At 34.5% G+C, this 19139-nt stretch overlaps 1 protein-coding gene and 1 long non-coding RNA gene across 4 annotated transcripts in view; both read left to right on the forward strand.

The window, feature by feature from the left end:
- LOC118273548 (neuronal PAS domain-containing protein 2) overlaps positions 1–17207 on the forward strand; it is a 79519-nt gene extending 62312 nt beyond the window's left edge. For 2 of the 3 annotated variants that reach the window (XM_035590620.2, XM_035590781.2), the window contains 8 exons: positions 2176–2333; positions 3469–3656; positions 5038–5206; positions 9987–10218; positions 11721–11986; positions 12079–12937; positions 13029–13102; positions 13473–17207. In XM_035590620.2, the coding sequence (XP_035446513.2) occupies positions 2176–2333; positions 3469–3656; positions 5038–5206; positions 9987–10218; positions 11721–11986; positions 12079–12937; positions 13029–13102; positions 13473–13571 (2045 nt within the window). In that variant the 3' untranslated portion in view covers positions 13572–17207. The remainder of the gene's footprint in view (positions 1–2175; positions 2334–3468; positions 3657–5037; positions 5207–9986; positions 10219–11720; positions 11987–12078; positions 12938–13028; positions 13103–13472) is intronic. The other variant, XM_035590697.2, reaches the window with a different exon arrangement.
- Positions 1–19139, forward strand: part of LOC126912367 (uncharacterized) — a 197679-nt gene that overhangs the window by 86466 nt on the left and 92074 nt on the right. The gene's annotated exons all lie outside the window — the stretch shown is intronic.

Genomic DNA, 19139 nt, shown 5'->3' on the forward strand with positions numbered 1-19139 from the left:
CTCATAGCTTCCAGATGTATTGTATTATATCGATTTTCGATCGTGAAAGTGTAATATTATTAGGCAACATTGTTGCAACGTCATTTCATACAATGTGACACTTCAATATTTGCAGTTGTAATGAAATTGAACGCGATTGATCTCGATTAAAAGGTGGTTGTTTTTGGGACTGACGTTGCATTGTAAGACATCCGATGCCTATTCGATGAGGATCCGTCGGTAACTGGACGTAGCCAATGAACTAGTGCAAAGTGCAAATCTATTCATAGTAGCGGCTCACACATTCGTGTCACTATTAGTTTGCTCGCTAAATGTAACATGCATTTCATTAAACACGCTTTACATAATAACATATTCACGTATGATCTTATCTACATAATTACTTTAATTTTTATGCTCTAATTATACATTCACGATACATAGTAACGCGTACCTATGTATATTGTTTTCGTACGTCATATTTTGCTGTCAAATTAGATAATGTTGTCGTTTGTGTAAATTCATTATGCAGAGTTAGTAACTATAGGTATAGTGTTATCTTTTGCGAACAGTACCTACCTGCTGATTAGATGAATGTAGAAAAATAGTCAAGTAAGAATGAATTAAGTTGATTGCCATTAAACATTAACATAGTATTTATGTGGGATTTAGTACAATTAGTTATTGCAATGTAACATATTTGTCTATCAATATAAAATCCGGTCGTGTATAGTAACGTGAGTGCGCCAGCGCACGTGCGGCGCCATGCTCCTATGCTTAGGGCGTCAACACACTGCATAGCGAATTCAGTTATTTTAGTTTCAATGTCACTGTAGACAGCGTGAACAAGTCATAACGCGGTGGCGTAATATTGCCATAACCTTATCCAACATGGAGTAAATAATAATTTTAAAATATCGTATTACAATCCATAAAGAAAGGATTCAAAATGAAAATAAAATTGGTACTTTAACCCAATTATATCTACTGCTTGATTTTTTTTAACCTCATTTTAAAATCGGAAAGCCTTTTATAATGATTTTTAATGGGTTTTAGACACCAAATAAAAATTCTATCCTAAATCCTATAGCTTCTCATTTCTCTTCATAAAACTTTCGAAACCAATTCGTGGGTGATTGGGAAATGGGAACAGAGATAAATATCATGATCAAGCTGACTAGATTTAGGCATAAAAAATAAGTTAAACGATTACTACATACTTCTTTATCATATGTGCAAAGATACAAGTAAATATAGATCGAGTTTCCCACACTAATTTACTTAATTAGGTTTTAAAAATAAAACATGAGATAAAAATATATACAATATGTAAAAAAAGAGATTTTCAATTAAGCAAGTAAGGATGTCACCATCCCTTACGTCATTTCTATAAATAAAAAAAATATATATTTTATTTACAGCGAACAGAGCTTTTAATTAGAAACTTCTCGTTAGTACACATCCGTTCTAGACGTTTATTATCTGTAGCAGCTATTTATTTTTAAAAATGCGCCTTTTCCAGTTAATATTATCATTACATGCCACGACATCTTTGCTCAAATAAGCATATTTTATACTGAGACCCGAGCTAATGCCACATTCGCTTTTATTTTCTGTAGCAGCTAATTAAAAATATTTTATAAAATATAATAGTTATGTTTCACAGGAGTTGCAGAGTAAAGTATTAGATGAAAAATCTCTATTTAAGGAAATCTTGTTCCTCCTGAAAATATGATTTTTTTACATATTAGGTTTGGAAAGTAAATACTGCGAAATTATTGGAATTTGGAATCGATAAGTACCTAATTATCGATTCAAAATTGCTTATTAAAAATAGGTCCCCAGTACCTACTAGGAACCTATTTTCACGTCTGTAAAACCAGTTATTCTACTTTAGCCAAAAATTTGACTGTCGAATCTAAAGATCTCATTATGGAAAATACCAGCTTTTTGCCATCGCTACTATCAATGCTATTGACGATGCACCTAAGAGGATAGATAGGGCAATACCTAGTCCCTATGGTTAAGTGAGAAAATACACTCTCTATTCTGCAAAAGCGTGCTTAAACCGGAATAATAATATATTTGCAACCCCTCAATCTATAAGAAGTGAATGGCTACTAATACTATACCTACCTATAATAATAACATTTTTTTTCTTTGAAATAGGACTAACACATGTGTCTTTTTCCGCAGTATTTGGTGACTCGATTGGTAAAACCCCGCGAGACTTCAGCGCGGCTTCAATTCAAAAAGTTTTGAGCATGTTTAATGGCTTCCTGATCACTACAACGTATAGGGGAATCATTGTTGTCGTCTCACAAAATGTCAACCAATATCTCGGATATAATGAGGTAAGCAGATTTCAAATGTTATTTTCTGTGCGCATATAAACAATAATGACTCTAATTCAAAAGTCTGGGGTCTATAGGTACCTATCATTGATATTAATTCATGTTTATCATTTGGCATACGTAACCATATGGTAAGTAAAAATGGAACTCAAACTTGAATCATTATGTTAAAATATTTTAAAAACATTATTTGATTGTTTAAATATTGCTATAAAGTTAAGAAAGTGATTTTCCGATTGATAAGTACTTTGACGACTGCTAGTAATAATTGTTTAACTATTATTCATGTATTAATGATATCACAGCACAAATTGGTGATTGATTTCTTGCAATAAAATACCAAAACATTTCGCTTGTTAGTAAAATAGTATTAGGGCACACAAATAAGTAATGCAACATAGTTATTATTATTTATTTTCTTGAAGAAAACCTTCAATAGTTTATTCACCTACAATTGCACTCACTAAAGTAAATAAGGAAAACGATTGTAATTACCTAGGTGTAGTTATAAATGTTAATGATAAACTGATACGTACAGATTCTTATGCGATTGAATTTGCAATTTTGTTCCATGATTTATAACTCAATAAAATTTTTATGAGTAGTTGTGGCTAGTTCAATTTTTCTAAGGAAAATCAATGATGTATTAAGTTTTAATAGTGCTAATAAGTATTGTATATTAATAAGTTGTAAAAGTATACTTGTACATTAAATGGGAAGTAATGAATTCCACTACTTATAAATTTTATACATTTAGTGTTATTACTATTACGTAGTGCCCTTAAAAAGTCATAATTGTATCTTATTTGCTATTGCTAATTAGAATTAATCGCACCAGCGAATTTGCGATTACCATATTTAATAAAAAAACGCATGTGCAATACGCTGAATTAGGGTTTTCATCGTCAATTACCTCCTCATTTACATTCGTAATATTTTTATTTCATACCGATTTATATTTAGTTAATTCAAGCGATGTTTAGATGCACTTGATCTTGATTGCAGAGATAGATTTCTATAAGAAATGCCGCAATACAAGTATGCGATTTTGACACACTTAGGCTGTGCCTATTTAGAATAATATATCACCGCATCACGCTACCTTTAGCTTATTCATCAACTTTGATCCCAACAGATCGACCTTCTGGGTCAAAATCTCCATACAATAACCCACGAAGCAGACCGGGCCTTGCTTCGCGACCAGCTGATGCCAAGGTCCCAAAAACTGGGTCCAAATGGAGAACTTTTGATACCAGACGAACCTGATGCCATAAAAAAAGTCAAAAGGGCTTTAGCAAATGAGAAACGGGCATTCACAATTAGGTAAGTGGTATTTATGTAAGCAAGTATATTTCTTCTTTACTACAGGGTGTAGACGACGGACGCGGAACATAGTAATAAACTGACAAGTATTCGGTGTAGGTAGGGCCTGGACCTGTGACGCGTCTGTGCACTCCTTAATGCCAGCTTTTATTCTTTTTGCATAATGTGCCAGGCGTCATCGTTACTAAACGCCAAGAACAAGCCACGTATTGGGTGTACGATAGCTGATAGCACTCCTAGCTCGTAGGAGTCACACTCCACCATTCAGGGGCTAATGGTAATGTTGTACTAACTGTGTTATTATCAGCTGGTCGGCAAATGCGAGTGAACAAATAGAGCATTATATAGCAAATTGATATTTAGCGACCAAAGCGATTTTTAGAACAATACACAAGTTGCTAACGCTGCCAATAATATTTACCTAGCGAATAACAAGCGAAGTCATATACAATACTAATATTATAATGCAATTAGAAATAACACACTTCTTCACCGCATTCATCATCATTATAATTTTCTACATTAGCATCTGTGGGTGTATTTTGTGTCATACAAAAATAGTAACGTAAGCTATATTCACCCAGAAATATTGTGGTTTTGGCTGAAAGTACCGATACAACTGATCGTATCTTTACGGGGTTATATAAGGCTGCCAAATACATAATATCAGTGGCTAAGAATGGGGCTGGCATTTGTTGTCACTTTACTTCAATGGTCTTTTCTGAAAGAGCATTTGGATGATTTTTATACATAAAATTTATTTTGTGTCATTTTAAACCCTGATGCAGAAAAGGGAAATCAAGATGAAATATAACCTAATTAATTTTTAACCATCGTACTTTAATACCAAGGAACTGGCTGTTTCAAAACATTTTACATCTAAAGTTTTCGTCTATTTTCTGATCTTTTGTTGTGATCCCAACTTTCTTATTTCCGTGAAGCCATATATTGAAATAACATGGTGACAAGGGTCCGCGTGACCGAAATAGGGAGACTTTCATTCCAGATTCCGCATCCACCAAGATCAGTTCCTTAAAATGTTTATTAAAATAATACTTATTTTAAATATAAAAGTTAACCGTGTAATGAAGATCAGAAAACTGAAAACGAACTTCAAAAAAACACGGTAAAGTGTTTCGATATTTAAAACTATGAAATTCTGTATTTCAATCTTTACAATGTTATTATATGTTACCTACATTCGATATTTCATTAAAATCATCTCATACCTAATTGAATCATTCTAGAAATTCTTTAGCTTTGCGATAATGTCTATGCTAGCGTTTCAACAGAAGATTTCGAATACAATTTCCATTTGCGATTTTATTTACGTGTTTTGTATGCTGCGCTACTTTTTTCATGTGACTCTTTACATCGACAGGCTTAAGAAATTGGGCCAGCGCTCTGAGCCCAGCCAGTACATAACATGCCACGTCGAGGGGTCCCTGAGGAAGTCCGACCGCGCCTGCCGCACCTACAACCGTTGTTGTCAGGTGGTGCGGCGCGCTAGGGCCAGGTCTGACAACCCCTGCTCCAGTGGCAATGATATCGTAAGTACCTTATTACATACATAAACTTTTTTCCAATCACAATAGACTGCACGTTTGGCGCGATAGCTGGGCAATTGGTTGCCGTGCAACCTGTAGCGGGTTCGTTTCCCGCACGGTGCAACTCTTTGTGTGATCCAGAAATTGTTGTTTCGGATCTGGGTGTCATGTGTATGTGAACTTGTATGTTCGTAAACGCACCCACTACACAAAAGAAAATCCTAGTGTGTGTGAACAGGTGAAAATCCTACTGGGCAACGTTTTTATTTTAAACAAAAAAAAAACAAGTAGAAATAGAGCGTTAACTACTCTAGTATCCATCACATTGACATTTAGACATCTTAAAAATACTTAGTTGCTATTTACTTGTGACTTATGTTTGCCTAAAATCTCTTGCGGCCTTGAATCTGTCGATAGGGTTATTGACCGCAAAACTGCACTATATTACTTATCTCATGTTGTACGTACAGATAAATTAAAAGTTTTGGTAAACTTTGACCAGCAGTAGTTAAATTTAATCAAATTTATCGATTTCTTCATTTCGATTAAATGTTTACTTTTATTCAAAAAGATAAATCGTAATTTTGTCATTGAAATAGAATACAATACTTATTACCATTCGTTTACAGTTTACCCTTTTTGTAACAAGCGTAATATATTACGTTATGTTAAAAGTTAAAACTGTTTCTGTATAAATATTTAATGGGCTGCATCTCTCTACCCCCAATGACGAACCTAAGACCTAATGTAATCAAAAATTAACATGTATTCTAAAGCACGTCCAATGTCCATAAAACATGAATTATGTATAGTACATTTAATGCAGTATAACGGTACTTTATAAAATGCATTGGATGAGTACTAATCCTTCATATAAAGAGAAAACAAACAGGCATAAGTTTTCCATTCGGTTTTTTATCAGGATAAATCACAAACAAATTTAGCATGAATTTCAGGTAATGCTGCAAATAATCTTTCAACAGTTTAAAGCTTTAAAGAATTTTCTCTTTCTTTTTGCTTTGCCAATTTGCTGAAGTTGTCTTGCGCAAAAATGTTATTATTTACCAGTCCTTTAATAACTTTCAAACCTACAGAAACATTTGACTACTGTTTTGCTTGTATCATAACTCTTTGTTTTTAGTAATCGAAAATGCGAAATCCTTTAAAAGCTTCGGCAGTATTCGTATGGTACAATCGGCTATTAGGGATTAAGCTGTTTTTAAATTGAATGTGATATCCAGATTCGATCGCGGATTAACACCCATAACATAGTCCATAGTGCATGTAAAAGGAAAATATAATATAGGTAATATAAATACATTGAAGGACTCATATTTTAAATTTGAGATACAGGACCAAATTAACATAATTATAGGCAACGAAGTACCGTTTATTTAAGTTACCCCATCTTAGTTTCGAATTTATTTTGTAAACGATTTCCATCTGTTGATGTGACTATCATGTTTTAAAGATGATCTTATCAGACCAATATCGATTTACTAATGAAAACTGAAGCGAATAAATGATTCTTAATATAGGTTTTCCAAGTTAAATTCTCTGATGCCTTGATGATTATGTATCGAGGACAGTTTTCAGACTCGATTGCAGCAGCGATGCATAAGCTGCACAAGTTTTAACATTTTCATTTGAAGCGCGCCATGGGGATGAAACTCGGGTTTTAATGCTCACATTTTTGTTTCGTTGCCGAAAAAAAATCAATTATGCCACGTGTAGGAATTTCGAGCTAACACTGACGTATAATTAACTTTTAAATGGAACAAAAGTGTTACCGTCAAATCCTGTTTGAGCGACTGTTCGCTAGAGTGGAGGACCTCTAGGCAATCGGATTGTTTCAACTCGAATATCGATTCAACCCGCTAGAGGGCGTAAGTTGATCACTGTAGATCGGAGTCAACTAGATACTTTTCCACGTGTAACAATGTATTTGTTCTATGAAGCTAGTTACGGACTCGGTTCCTGACTTACAAGCCATGCTTCAAGTGACGCAACAGGTCGTGGCGTGTCGAGCTTCGAAGTAAATCGAATGTGCCCGCCCACGATGGCAACAATCTGTAATAGTTAGAGATAGGGCTTTGTTTTCTTACAATGCTACGAACGATTTTCTTAATTCACTTGTTGCTACATTTTTATTAACAATCAATTAATTAGTCAACTCATTTGCTGCTTAATGGAGGATAATAATAAAAGAGTTACTAGACCAACTATAGCATTTAAACCATTTATACTAGCTTCAGACTACTCTAGGACAGAGCAAAGTATTTGTTCAGTAGTTATTAGTATAGTTCTTACGACAAACAACCACTTGAAAATAGCTTATTCATGGAAAAGAAATTGAAACACATGATTGTCTGGAAAGCCGTGATAGGTCATAGCAGACTACGATATCGACAGAGTCAATAAGATATCAAACAGAACATGTAAGTCTGTGTCATTAGTCTGTCATGTGCATTAGAGCTATTACAGAACAACGACTTACCATTGTTATGGTCGTCACTATGGTTCCTGTAGCCCCAAATATTAAAATATTCAGACATTCATCAAACAACGAGCCTGACATTTGAAGGGAAGTGCAATCATTCATAACTTGAAACAAAATTGGTACTAGAATTTCAATTTAGTAACCCCTTGCAAAGGGACGAAATTGCGTTCACAATACACGTGTACGACTTCATTTTTAACTCACCCGTAGCAACCGCTAGGAGCATAGCCCTTCGTTACACAGTAAAATAAGTACCTACGCGGAGTAATAAGTTCGTGAATGTTATACCATATTCTTACAAAATGGGGAAACATTTGGAGAATAAAACCGAGTCAACAACTGACGGAACAATCAAAAAGTTTCTGTAGGGAACCGTCATATCTTAACTTTACATTTTTACGTGTTAATGTTTTTGTTTTAAGATTTTCGTAATTTGAGGAAAGAGTTGAATACAAACTCAAGGTAACTTCGTTACTCGTACTTCGTACTCGAAAGTTCTACACACACCTATAACGTTCTTTTTAATTTCTTAGTTATTAGGTGTACCTATTTCCATTTCACTGCAATTTTTATCAATAAATATGGAATAGTTTCGGTAATCCTTATCTCTTACGAGGCCTTCCTAAATAAACTATAACTGAAGAAGACGTAAACTAACAATGTCATTAACTTTAGACCCTCAGCTCCTCACGTATTTTTCCACATCCCTATATACGAACAACTTACAACTATGTACTTAAGTACCTACAATACAAAGTTATGTTCAAAGGTTTTTCATTACATTTTGTTTATTTGATCCCCAGCAATAAATATAACGTACCTCTTTAGTTACATGCAAGCTAATTAAAGCGCAGGTTAAAGGTGCATCTATGTATATTCATACTTCACATAAATTTTATGTAGGTACATAGTCTCACTTTGATAGTTAGCTACGTGATGAAAAATAGACTCTTGCTAAACGAAACTAATTTACTTTTACAATAAGAGGAGTTTCATCAAACTGGATATTTATTCGTTATAACAATTTTCTTAATGAATTTAAACGGTAATATTGATCGTAACCATGAATATTATAAGCATTTACTTATGTAAATTCTCTTTCAAATTTTACAAAGTTTTCCGAGTTAAAGATCTGTGACAAGTTCGTTACATTTCTGGTGCTAGTTCTTCAAGAAAACTTGAAAACAAAATCCATTTCAGTTTACAAAACCGGGAATAGTTTTAAAAATCGATACGCCTCGTTACATTGTGCAGGAGCGCAACTGAGAAAGTTCAATGGAAATTTCCGAGTGACAACAACTTAGACTAACTTGCCCCGTCGCCCAAGTCCAATGTAAACACTGCGTTAGATAAAATGTTTTAGCCTGACTACGTAACTTGATTTGTTTTTAGAATATTGAATAATTGGACGCTTTCTTGAAAAAATTGGGATGTAGGTGCGTCAAAAGATTTTACCCTTTGGTGTCCCGTACGTTTAATAAATGTTTGACTGTCATGTTCACTTTCCATGCCTACTTATAATGAAATAAGTTATCATAAACCCTGCCCGGGATTTTGAATCCATACCTTTTCTTTAACAGTCTTCTTGCTGGGTAGAGCCCACACGTGGCAATAATGCGCCGAGAGCAAAAAGCACTAGATGAAAGAGAATAAACAAACAGAAAACAAGTTTTATATTGTTTTTATTACTAGAGATGTTCTAGAAAATTCTTCACGTGTTCCTACATTACTTACTTCTTATTGGATACTTGTGTCTAACCATACAGAATGAGTTTTTGAACATATATTGCTGCCCTGTTACGTTAGTCGCTGCAGTAGGAAGTTGTTATTAGAAAAATCTTATTTCAATATCTGGTTTATTTGAATATTATGATGGTTGAATTGCTGAAAATTGTATCTTGGCGATAGAAAATAGTTAGTTAAGGTTTTGTATTATGGGCAAACAAAAAAATAGAAGTAACTACAATAATGCAACTATTGTCTCTTGTTCGATTCCTAACAAGATATAGGTAGGTACTGAGATTTTACTGAGCTTTTTGAAAATCAATCACACGAGGTTTGAAACCGTGACCGATGTATGTGTATGTATAGGTTCACCATAGTTAATGATGAAGTGTTGGTTAAAATTTTATTTTTATTTTATTTATTTTAAATAAAATACTGCAGCTTTTGGAAGAGCATTACCCCACCATCCCCTTTACAATTAGGTACACTGCAACGCCCGGTGTTTTAAGCGTGTACTTGCTATCCAATAGGTAATTAATGAAATTGAATCTGTTTCAGGTGTTCATAGGTATTGTGCGACCTACGAGCGAAACGTTCATCAACGAGAGTGCTCTCGAATCGTACAGAATGGAGTACCGCACCAGGCACTCGATCGACGGCGAGATTATACAGTGCGACTCCCGCATTGCTCTCGTCACCGGCTACATGACGCACGAAGTCAGCGGCGTGAACGCAATGAACTTCATGCACCGCGACGATGTGCGCTGGGTCATCATCGCCCTTCGAGAGAGTAAGTGCCTTGCGAACAATTCTGCCCTAAGCCAGCCGACGCTGCGTCTCGCACGCGCTCTCTCCCTTCCCAAGCAACATTGCAACATTATGATTGCACTCCACAACATCACTTCTCAATAAACCCCCACAGCAACAAGATACACGTTTCCAGATACTTATATAATGCAGGAAACTACTATAGTTTACACTAAAACTGCAAGTAAATGACCTAATAAAGATAACTTTCAAAACGTAGGAAGGTTATCTGCTTGCGCAATTCAATGTATACAAAACTAAATACATACAAAAAAGGTTACGTGGGTGAAAATAAACATTGTAATAGAAAGGAACAACAGTCAAGATAGTTGGAGCTGTTCCTTTTCCGTGCGAATGTAAATGAGTTTGACTCGACCTCCGGTGCTAGGTTATAAGATTGCAACAGTTCACATAAACTAGCAACAGGTGACCGATCTGAGTCGACGTTATCAACTCCACATAATGATACTGCACTATGTATAAAGTACAAAATGTACATTCATACGTTCCGTGATGGAATGGAAAATTATGGTAACACTTCAGTCTTACCCTAGACGTAGCCATGCTACAAATAAAATATGTGCACAAAGCAACTTTTTTGTATCTTCATGACATTTGATTGGTACTGAAATAGGATTTAAAGCAAATTAATATACCAATATGAAAAACTAATGTTTCTAAATAGCCTTCAATACAATGCTTAGTAAAGATGACTTGCTCGTCAACTTACAGGCTAGCTATTAGTAGTTATGCCAGTATACGAGAGCACTATGATTTACAGACAATTTTAAAATACCATACCTGTGCGCAAAACATAATCCTGAAATGTTATAAAATATTTGTTTAAAACATTCCAATATTTTATGCGCTTTGCGAATCCGTTTTTAACTATGTGGCACATAGTTCTATTTACTAAAGAGTGCATTTGTTTCAGTTTAAAATAAAATGTTTCGAATATTTTCCTTTGTAGCTGTAGGTGCATTTTCTAACAAATAGTGTATGAAAATGTCACTTAACGGCTTGTTAGTAAATACGTACGTAATCAGACGAGCTGTATTATCATCTAGTGGCACTTGTTTACCGCCTGTTCATCTGCCACGTCTATCGTCTATCTATTCGATAAATTATTATTAATTGAGATAGCCACTTTCTATTTTTCCATTACACCGCATAACGACAGTCTTATATCTAATACATTCTATTTAATGCTGATTATTTTATCATTTTGAGTTGATATACAAGAGGTACTTAGATATGTTTTCAAAGGCATATAAACAGATATTTAGACTTTATTCTATACCTAGGCTATAATAACTATTTTCAATACTTACGTACGAATTGTGATGCCAATGTGCAGAACTATAGTAATAATTGCAGGATATTTTACGTCCTATGCGTTTAGCGACTTTTAAGTTATATTTTTTATCTTAGCGTTTAAACAAAAATGGATTATTAGCATCTAACTTGAGAATTTTTGTTTGGCAGTGTATGACCAGCACAGGCTATTTGGCGAATCATGCTACCGACTTATTACCAAGAATGGTCAGTCCATCTACATGAGGACGCGCGGCTGTCTCGACGTCGACCGGGACTCGCGCGCCGTCACGAGTTTCGTGTGTACCAACACTGTCGTCGACGAGGAAGAAGGAAAACAGTTAATAAAACTAATGAAAAGGAAATTCAGGCTTTTGGTAAATAACAATGAATCCCCTAGAGTGGATGAAATCGAAGATGCTCATGAGGAAAATGAGGTAAGTGTGTTGTAAAAATTGTGAAATCGTTGATTCAGTCAAGACTCTAAAGATTTTGTTGCAATCAAAACGTATTTTTTTCTAATTTTCAGCAGAATGACGACGAGGCGGTTCCAGTGGAAGACCCGCGGCGTCTCGAGCAAGTCATTTTACATTTGGTAACCAATTTACCATCGCCTGCGCCATCAGAATCTACTCAAGAACCAAATTCTTCACCGCAGAAGAATAAATCGCCACATCATCTTACAATAATTCCTCCAAATAAGGAACGAATAGTTAGCGCGATTGAAAAAATCTATAACGTTATAAAGGCGGTTCCGAGAGATTCTAGCCATGAAGAGGGAAGTAGCTACGCTGGATCAAGTCATAGCACTCCCAAGTATAACAATACGCACCAAATAGAACCGAACATGGCGCCACCGCAGCGAGCACCGGTGGCCCCATTCCAAAGCTGTCACGTGTCAAACTACGTGCACGTTCCCGAGAACAGCTTCAGATACCCTCCCCCAACCCCCAACATACCACAGCAAGAATTCAATCCACCATCGATTCTGAACACGGTGGCGTCTCCTGACTTGGGCTATTTTGACTCTTCACCGAGTCCGTTTTCTGACTTTACACCATTTTTCGGTAATTTTGATCAGAATGAAAATGCTGATGACATTTTCTACGAGCAGCCCCTTGCTGCTACCGTGGAGGAAATCCCGTATGAGACACCGGAACCGGCGCACTACATGCCGTCCCAATATTCAGGGCCAACAGATTTTTTCACACCAAATCTGTACCCACAACCGAGCACTAGTACTTACACCTGCGGAACTAAACGACCTAATGAGTTTGACGATTTTGAGGTTGCTTACAAAAAGAAGGTGACAGAAACCGAAGTATTCCGAACGAATGAACAAAGTTCAGACTCAGGATCACCATTGGAAGCGTTATTTAACGAGTCATGTGAGTAATTTAAATGTTCAAAAGTAAAACCGTACATGTTTAAAACAGTTTTATCAATACATGGTACTAATGAAAAAAATGTCTTTTTCAGTTTTGGACAGTGATCAAATAGAATCGGCATTAAATTCATTGGACGATTTCGATCCATCATTTCTAGATTTATTGGTAAGTTGCTGTACTTACAATTCGCTATCGCTATGTTGACATACGTCACGGTCATAGAGTCATAGTAACTTCTCCTTTGCCCTGTAGTTAAATGCAAGTAAAGTAAATACTATTACTAAGTCCATACCAACTTATACCTATAATATTCTGTTATAGTTATTCTTATTCTATTATATTTATTGTATAAAAATAAGTCGGGTTTTCCTTCCTGACGCTATAACTCTAGAACGCACTAACTGATTTGCGCGGTTTTGCATTCGTTGGAAAGGTCTCGGGCTCCGTGAGGTTTATAGCAAGAAAAAGAAAAAAGGAGGAAAATAGGAGTTCGCCGAGTTTGCTAGTAACTGACATAAGTTTTGTAACATTCCAGAATTCAACGGACGTCCAAGACGTTTTGGGACAGATTGAGAAAGAAGCAGAAGAAGAGGGGCAGAAGCTACCAGTTTTTGATTTATCAGATTATGAATAAGTTTTTAAAAACAAAACTTTCTGGTAACGTTTTGTAATTAATCTACTCAAGTGGTAGATGAATCAAAATTGATATTTTGTTCAATGTTCAGTTGATTCTGTTGAAAGCAGTTGTATGTGGCGCTCTGTGGTGAAGAAAGAGCCACCCAAAGAACCCTACACCAACCGCTTCAATCGTCACCATTTTGTCTCGGACATATTTCGATACGATTTTCTGAGACCTAAGTACTTCTTGTAGGTACCTTAATTTCAAAGTTAAATTGCAAAGATCTCGGAAAATATATTATGTCGTTTTAATTTATATTATTAATGGTAGATGTTAAGAAATATCTGTAGCTAGTTGTAGGGCTGTAGTTGTTAGAGAAATGGATTTAGTGTCATTCACATTTAATATCAAGATGTCAAAATTACGGGTCCTCATAGTCACTTTTAAGAGTAATAAGTGTCTAAATGGTAAGCAAATTAAAATATAGCATTGGCATTTAGTTTGTGAATAAAGCGTTGTTTTCATTATCAGCTCAGCGGTTTCACTAAATGCAGGGTTATTGAATTTTAAACAGTGAATCAACTATAAGACGGCGTAGAGTTACTGGGTCTCAACAACATGTTTAAAGAAGTATAACGTAATGAATAACCCTGCGTCCATCAATATTCATTAGCCCAGGGAGTAACTGGTTTGTTTTAAACATTTTAAACAAGTGATCCGAAATGGACACTTTAATATACTTAAGTTTATTGTTCTTATATTATATCCATGTTATGAGTAGTGGTAGCTATATCGTTAGTGTACACGTAGCTATGTCGAACAGTTTCGACAAAATTACTTGTTTAAGATTATTCTAAGCTATGTAAGTGTAAACGCAGAATTTGATTTGATTAGCCGCTTGCGCTTTGCCAGAGCACGCGTACAGAACTATAGCAGGCAAAATGTTTCGTTAAGAAACCTTAATTATATCTATATTGCCAAAGTTAAACAAAAAAAAAATAAACTTAAAAAAACTAGTCACGTCAACCAGTTTGTCACGACAACTTCGTTAAATATAGACAAAGTTCGAAAGTGAAACAAAACTTGACATAGTCCATGTTTTTCGTGTAACACATAACTTAGAAATATCTTATTTTGACGTATCGCAAGACTGAATAATTTTAATTGTTGGCTTCAAAACATTATGTTAAAGTTTAAGTGATTTGTTTAGATTTATATTTCAGCATTTTGTAGTTGTTTTTTTGATTTTTATTACCTTTTTATAAAACCCTGAGGGGATCATGATTTTCTATTGTTATTTGTCTATTTGAGCATCATTGAATCTTTTGATGGAAAGAAAGATAATATCTTTGTGCAGATAGAAAGTTTAACACTAATCAATGATTTCAAATCTGTAGAATGTTCAAGAGAGGTCTAATTCTAATGATGCCCAAATAGACACAGAAACCTTTTGTAAACGTTGCCATGTATCTGCCTGTCACAATACATAGGAAGGAGCTACTGCTTTATATGTACCTATATCAAAGCTTCGTTTCTTCGCATAATTTCGATTATATTCATAAAATTAATACTCTAGCTAGACTAGTGGGTAGAGCCAGTCAGTACCGAAAATTGACTTTAAAATTGCATTTGACACTAGGTAGTGACTTTGAACTTATCATTGTAGGTACCTACGTAATTTTATTCTTCTTGTGTGCACACCAATATATAAAGTTTTGGTCATAGAAGTGCATAAGATCTCATCAATCTACATAATATAGTGCTTGTATATAAACGAGTTTGTTTGTTTGTCGTGCGGTAATGCAACTACAGGTCGGATGATTAAATGTTTTTGCATTTGATAGCCTAATTATAGAGGTCACGCTATCATCACGCTACGTCACATGAACTTAGCGTAGACTTGAAATCGCGAGGCAAAGCTAAGTTTCCAGTAGATTCTTAGATATGGAAAACAAAATGTAGTTTGAACTCTCAACGTTTTACAAATATTGTATTGCGACAAGGCCTATAGCCACGTGGCCATATATTGTAATCTCGTCATTTAAAAGTAAATAATTCTTATAGTGGAATGTAAGTTTTCAATAGATAGTGCCAATTACTGTTGTCTGTACCTGCTTTTATTTGTCGATCGATTTATTCATTAATTAGTTAAGTTCTTAATAATTATATTTTATGTTATCTTTTTGTTATTCTGTATAACTTATGGTTTTCTCTTAAAAGTGGTCGTTTGCAACTTGATTTATTATAAATGGTACCGAATGTCTAAACTGTTTTTGGCACTAAACCACAAGACGAAAATTGTTCGTCTGTTATTATATCTTAGTGTATTTCACTATTTTTTAAATGTTTATCTAGTAGAAACACTTTTAATATAGAGTGATTAGAACAACTCTCTCAATCTAAGTGGATATTAAATACTTTTTAAATATTAACTATGAAATTAAATGTGCATAGGTAATGCCCATTTGGCATAAACATTAAAATTTTATTCTCAATTAGTACCTAAAAGTCATTTTTAACTCACAGATTTCAATCAAATGTATCAATTTTGAAACTAGATGTTTGTGATTGTTCTTTTTTTCTAATTAAAATGCTAAGATGGAAGTCGATTTAAGTTTAGGGCTATGGGTGAGCCCAAATTTTATGATATTTACGTAGAAATGTACCCATATTCACCACAGGTAACGAAGGGGATGCACTTTTCCAATCACTTGTTTTACGAATCAACAAATAAAGTTATCTTTGATATGCAGACAATAAACGAAATTCTCTTACTCATGTTGACATGTTATCTTTAACACCTGACAAAGATTTCATTTAGAAATCTTTTTTTTTTGACGGGGTAATATCATCCTAGAGGAAGTATCAAACTCTTACTGAGTGGACTAAAATCTACCCCGTTCCTTCTCCTGCTTTGAGCCGGAGCCCCAGTATCATGTTACGTTGTCCGCAGCTCAGGTCATTTGGAAATCTTGTGATTGGATAAGAGATCCTCTGGATATCCTCCCGTATAGTAACTTCATACTGTAATAAACCATCGCTGATATTATTGGAATCATACTTTTCGAACAATGTAGTAATAGTTATCATTAAGAAGTTTTCAAAAATATATATTATGTATAAATATTAATAGTTTTGGACATTTGGGCAAACATAACATCTTTGTTGATTGACCATTCAATTGTTTCCTCACAGCAGGAAACCAGGGAAAGAGAAAGCTTTAAAAGAGGATTTGGACTGTCGAAATTATTCGAAAATATAAGACAAGTAGGTATTTGGGAAATTATACAACCTTTTGATAACATTTGGAAGTGATTTTTACGAAAATGTTACACAGATAGCGAAGATTTCGATCGAATTCGACGAATCAAAATATTTTCGTAAGTAAATTGGAAAACGAGTTAAATAAATTAGTCGAACTGTGGAAATATGGAAGTCTGAATTGAAAGTGACATGTTATTTGAATGATTATCTTAATCCACATAATATACTACCTGCATACCATTCACTTGTAGCTACGTATCCGCAATAGTTTGTCAGAGTTCATCAGGCACTTTATTAGATGATTGTTAATGTCAAAGCAACATTGTAATTTGTAACCTTTCAGTCAATACAGTAATTTGTGGGTAGTTAATAAATAATAGAAAACAATTATTTGTTTTATTCGTCTATTTAATCCGTTGTGCGTGATAGGCATGCGTTCGTCTGAGAGTACTTAGGTATCTCAGACGAACGTTTGCGCAATATCTTACACCAACATCAAGATATAGAAAGCTCTCCGCACGATGGTTGCCGCGTTTACTGACTATTGATCAAAAACGCATGCTAGTTACCACTTCGAAGGCAATATTGGTGTTGTTACAACAGAATAAACCGGATTTATTCGTCGTTGTACAACGGTAGACGAAACGTGGAACCACCATCATACATCATCAACCTTGGAACAATCAAAACAATAGTCTGCTAGAAACCAACAAGCTCGAAGAAGGCCAAAGTAGTTTTATCGGACTATATGGTGATGGCTATACCTAAGTCTTCTGGGATGCTCGTAGGGTAAGTGCTTAGAGAAGAGTAAACGATCAACGCCATATTAACCAAATTTAACAGAAAAATTACCACATTTGGCTATGAATAAAATGCTCTTCCACCAAGACGACGAACGAGTGCACACCTGCGCGATTTCCATGGCCAGTTGACATGAGTTGCTATCTTACACCACTATATTCACCCAGATTTGGCTCCTTGCACCTATTTTCTGTTGCCGAATTAAAAAAAAATATATATCTTGATGGAAAATATTTTTAGCTCCAACATGCTTTAGAAAGGGATCAAAAAGTTTAAGAAACACTGGATGAAGTACATTAAGTTAGATGGAAATAACGCTAAAAAATTAATAATAAAAATGTCTGATGCTAATAACTTTGTACAAATTAGCACTATAAAAAAATCGAAATTTTTTATTGGTATTTGTTATGATAAGACCAAGTCTTTGTAGTAGTTGGCTTTGAGTTTGACTTTAGTGCTGCCAATCTGCTGTTAATCTGTTGTTTTTTCGTCAAAATGACAGATATTATTCGCTTTGTTCTTTTGCATTGTGAGTGTTGCAACTGCAGTTTATTGCGTGGGAAAATACAAAGTAGACACATTAGTAGGAAAACATATTTTGTATATATATTATATGAAAATAACACTTAAGGCAGGACAGCCATAAAACAAGATTGCTGCAACTGCATGGTGGGTCGTAGAACAGTAGGTTGCTGTGCACATATAGGGGCAACTACCCAATTGCTAGCACTGCACCAAATTATCAGCACTCTGAATAAATCGACCAATTCTAAGGTTTTCACTTACTAATTTGAGTTTCCACACTAATAAATAAATAAATACACGTTTTTGGCATCCTGCTATTGGGAAAATTATACTTTGAGACCTCAAATTGGCGGAAATTGTGTAAACAAACATTTGTGTCCTGCAGTTTCTTCTATTTTTGTCTGTTTCTTGTGATCGCCGGTAAGGACACGTGTTTACATTTTATGATATATCGTATATTTTACAAATTTAATATTGAAACTATCGATTTCTCTGATATTTGAGATATTTTTTTATGATAATCTGAAGAGTAGAATTTGAGGTTCTGGTGATTAATTGGTAAAATACGTAGTGCTGATAAATGGATCGAATATTTTGTAAATTCTAAATTATCAGCACTGGTGATGATAAATGGAAAAAAGTACATAAATACAAATTTCATTTTTTTTAATGTAAATTATGTTTATTTTATGCAAAGAATTAATTTTGTTTTGTAAAAGTAGTTTATACCAACAAAATCCAAATGTTAGCATGGTGCTGATAATTGGATCAGAAGCATGCTGATAAATTGGTTTCCCTAGAATTTCATCATCTCTTCTTATTTCTTTTTATTTATTTTTTCTCTTCTTATTTTTTGTTTTATTACCAGTAATATTAGCAGAAGAATTTTGTAGATGGTATGCAAGCTACGACAACTTCTATAACAAATAAACAATGTTATAACTTATAATATTACTGGAGATACTTGTCTTAGTAGTGCGCAATTTGTATATC

This window comes from Spodoptera frugiperda, chromosome 25, assembly GCF_023101765.2.
Source record: "Spodoptera frugiperda isolate SF20-4 chromosome 25, AGI-APGP_CSIRO_Sfru_2.0, whole genome shotgun sequence".
NCBI lineage: Eukaryota > Metazoa > Arthropoda > Insecta > Lepidoptera > Noctuidae > Spodoptera > Spodoptera frugiperda.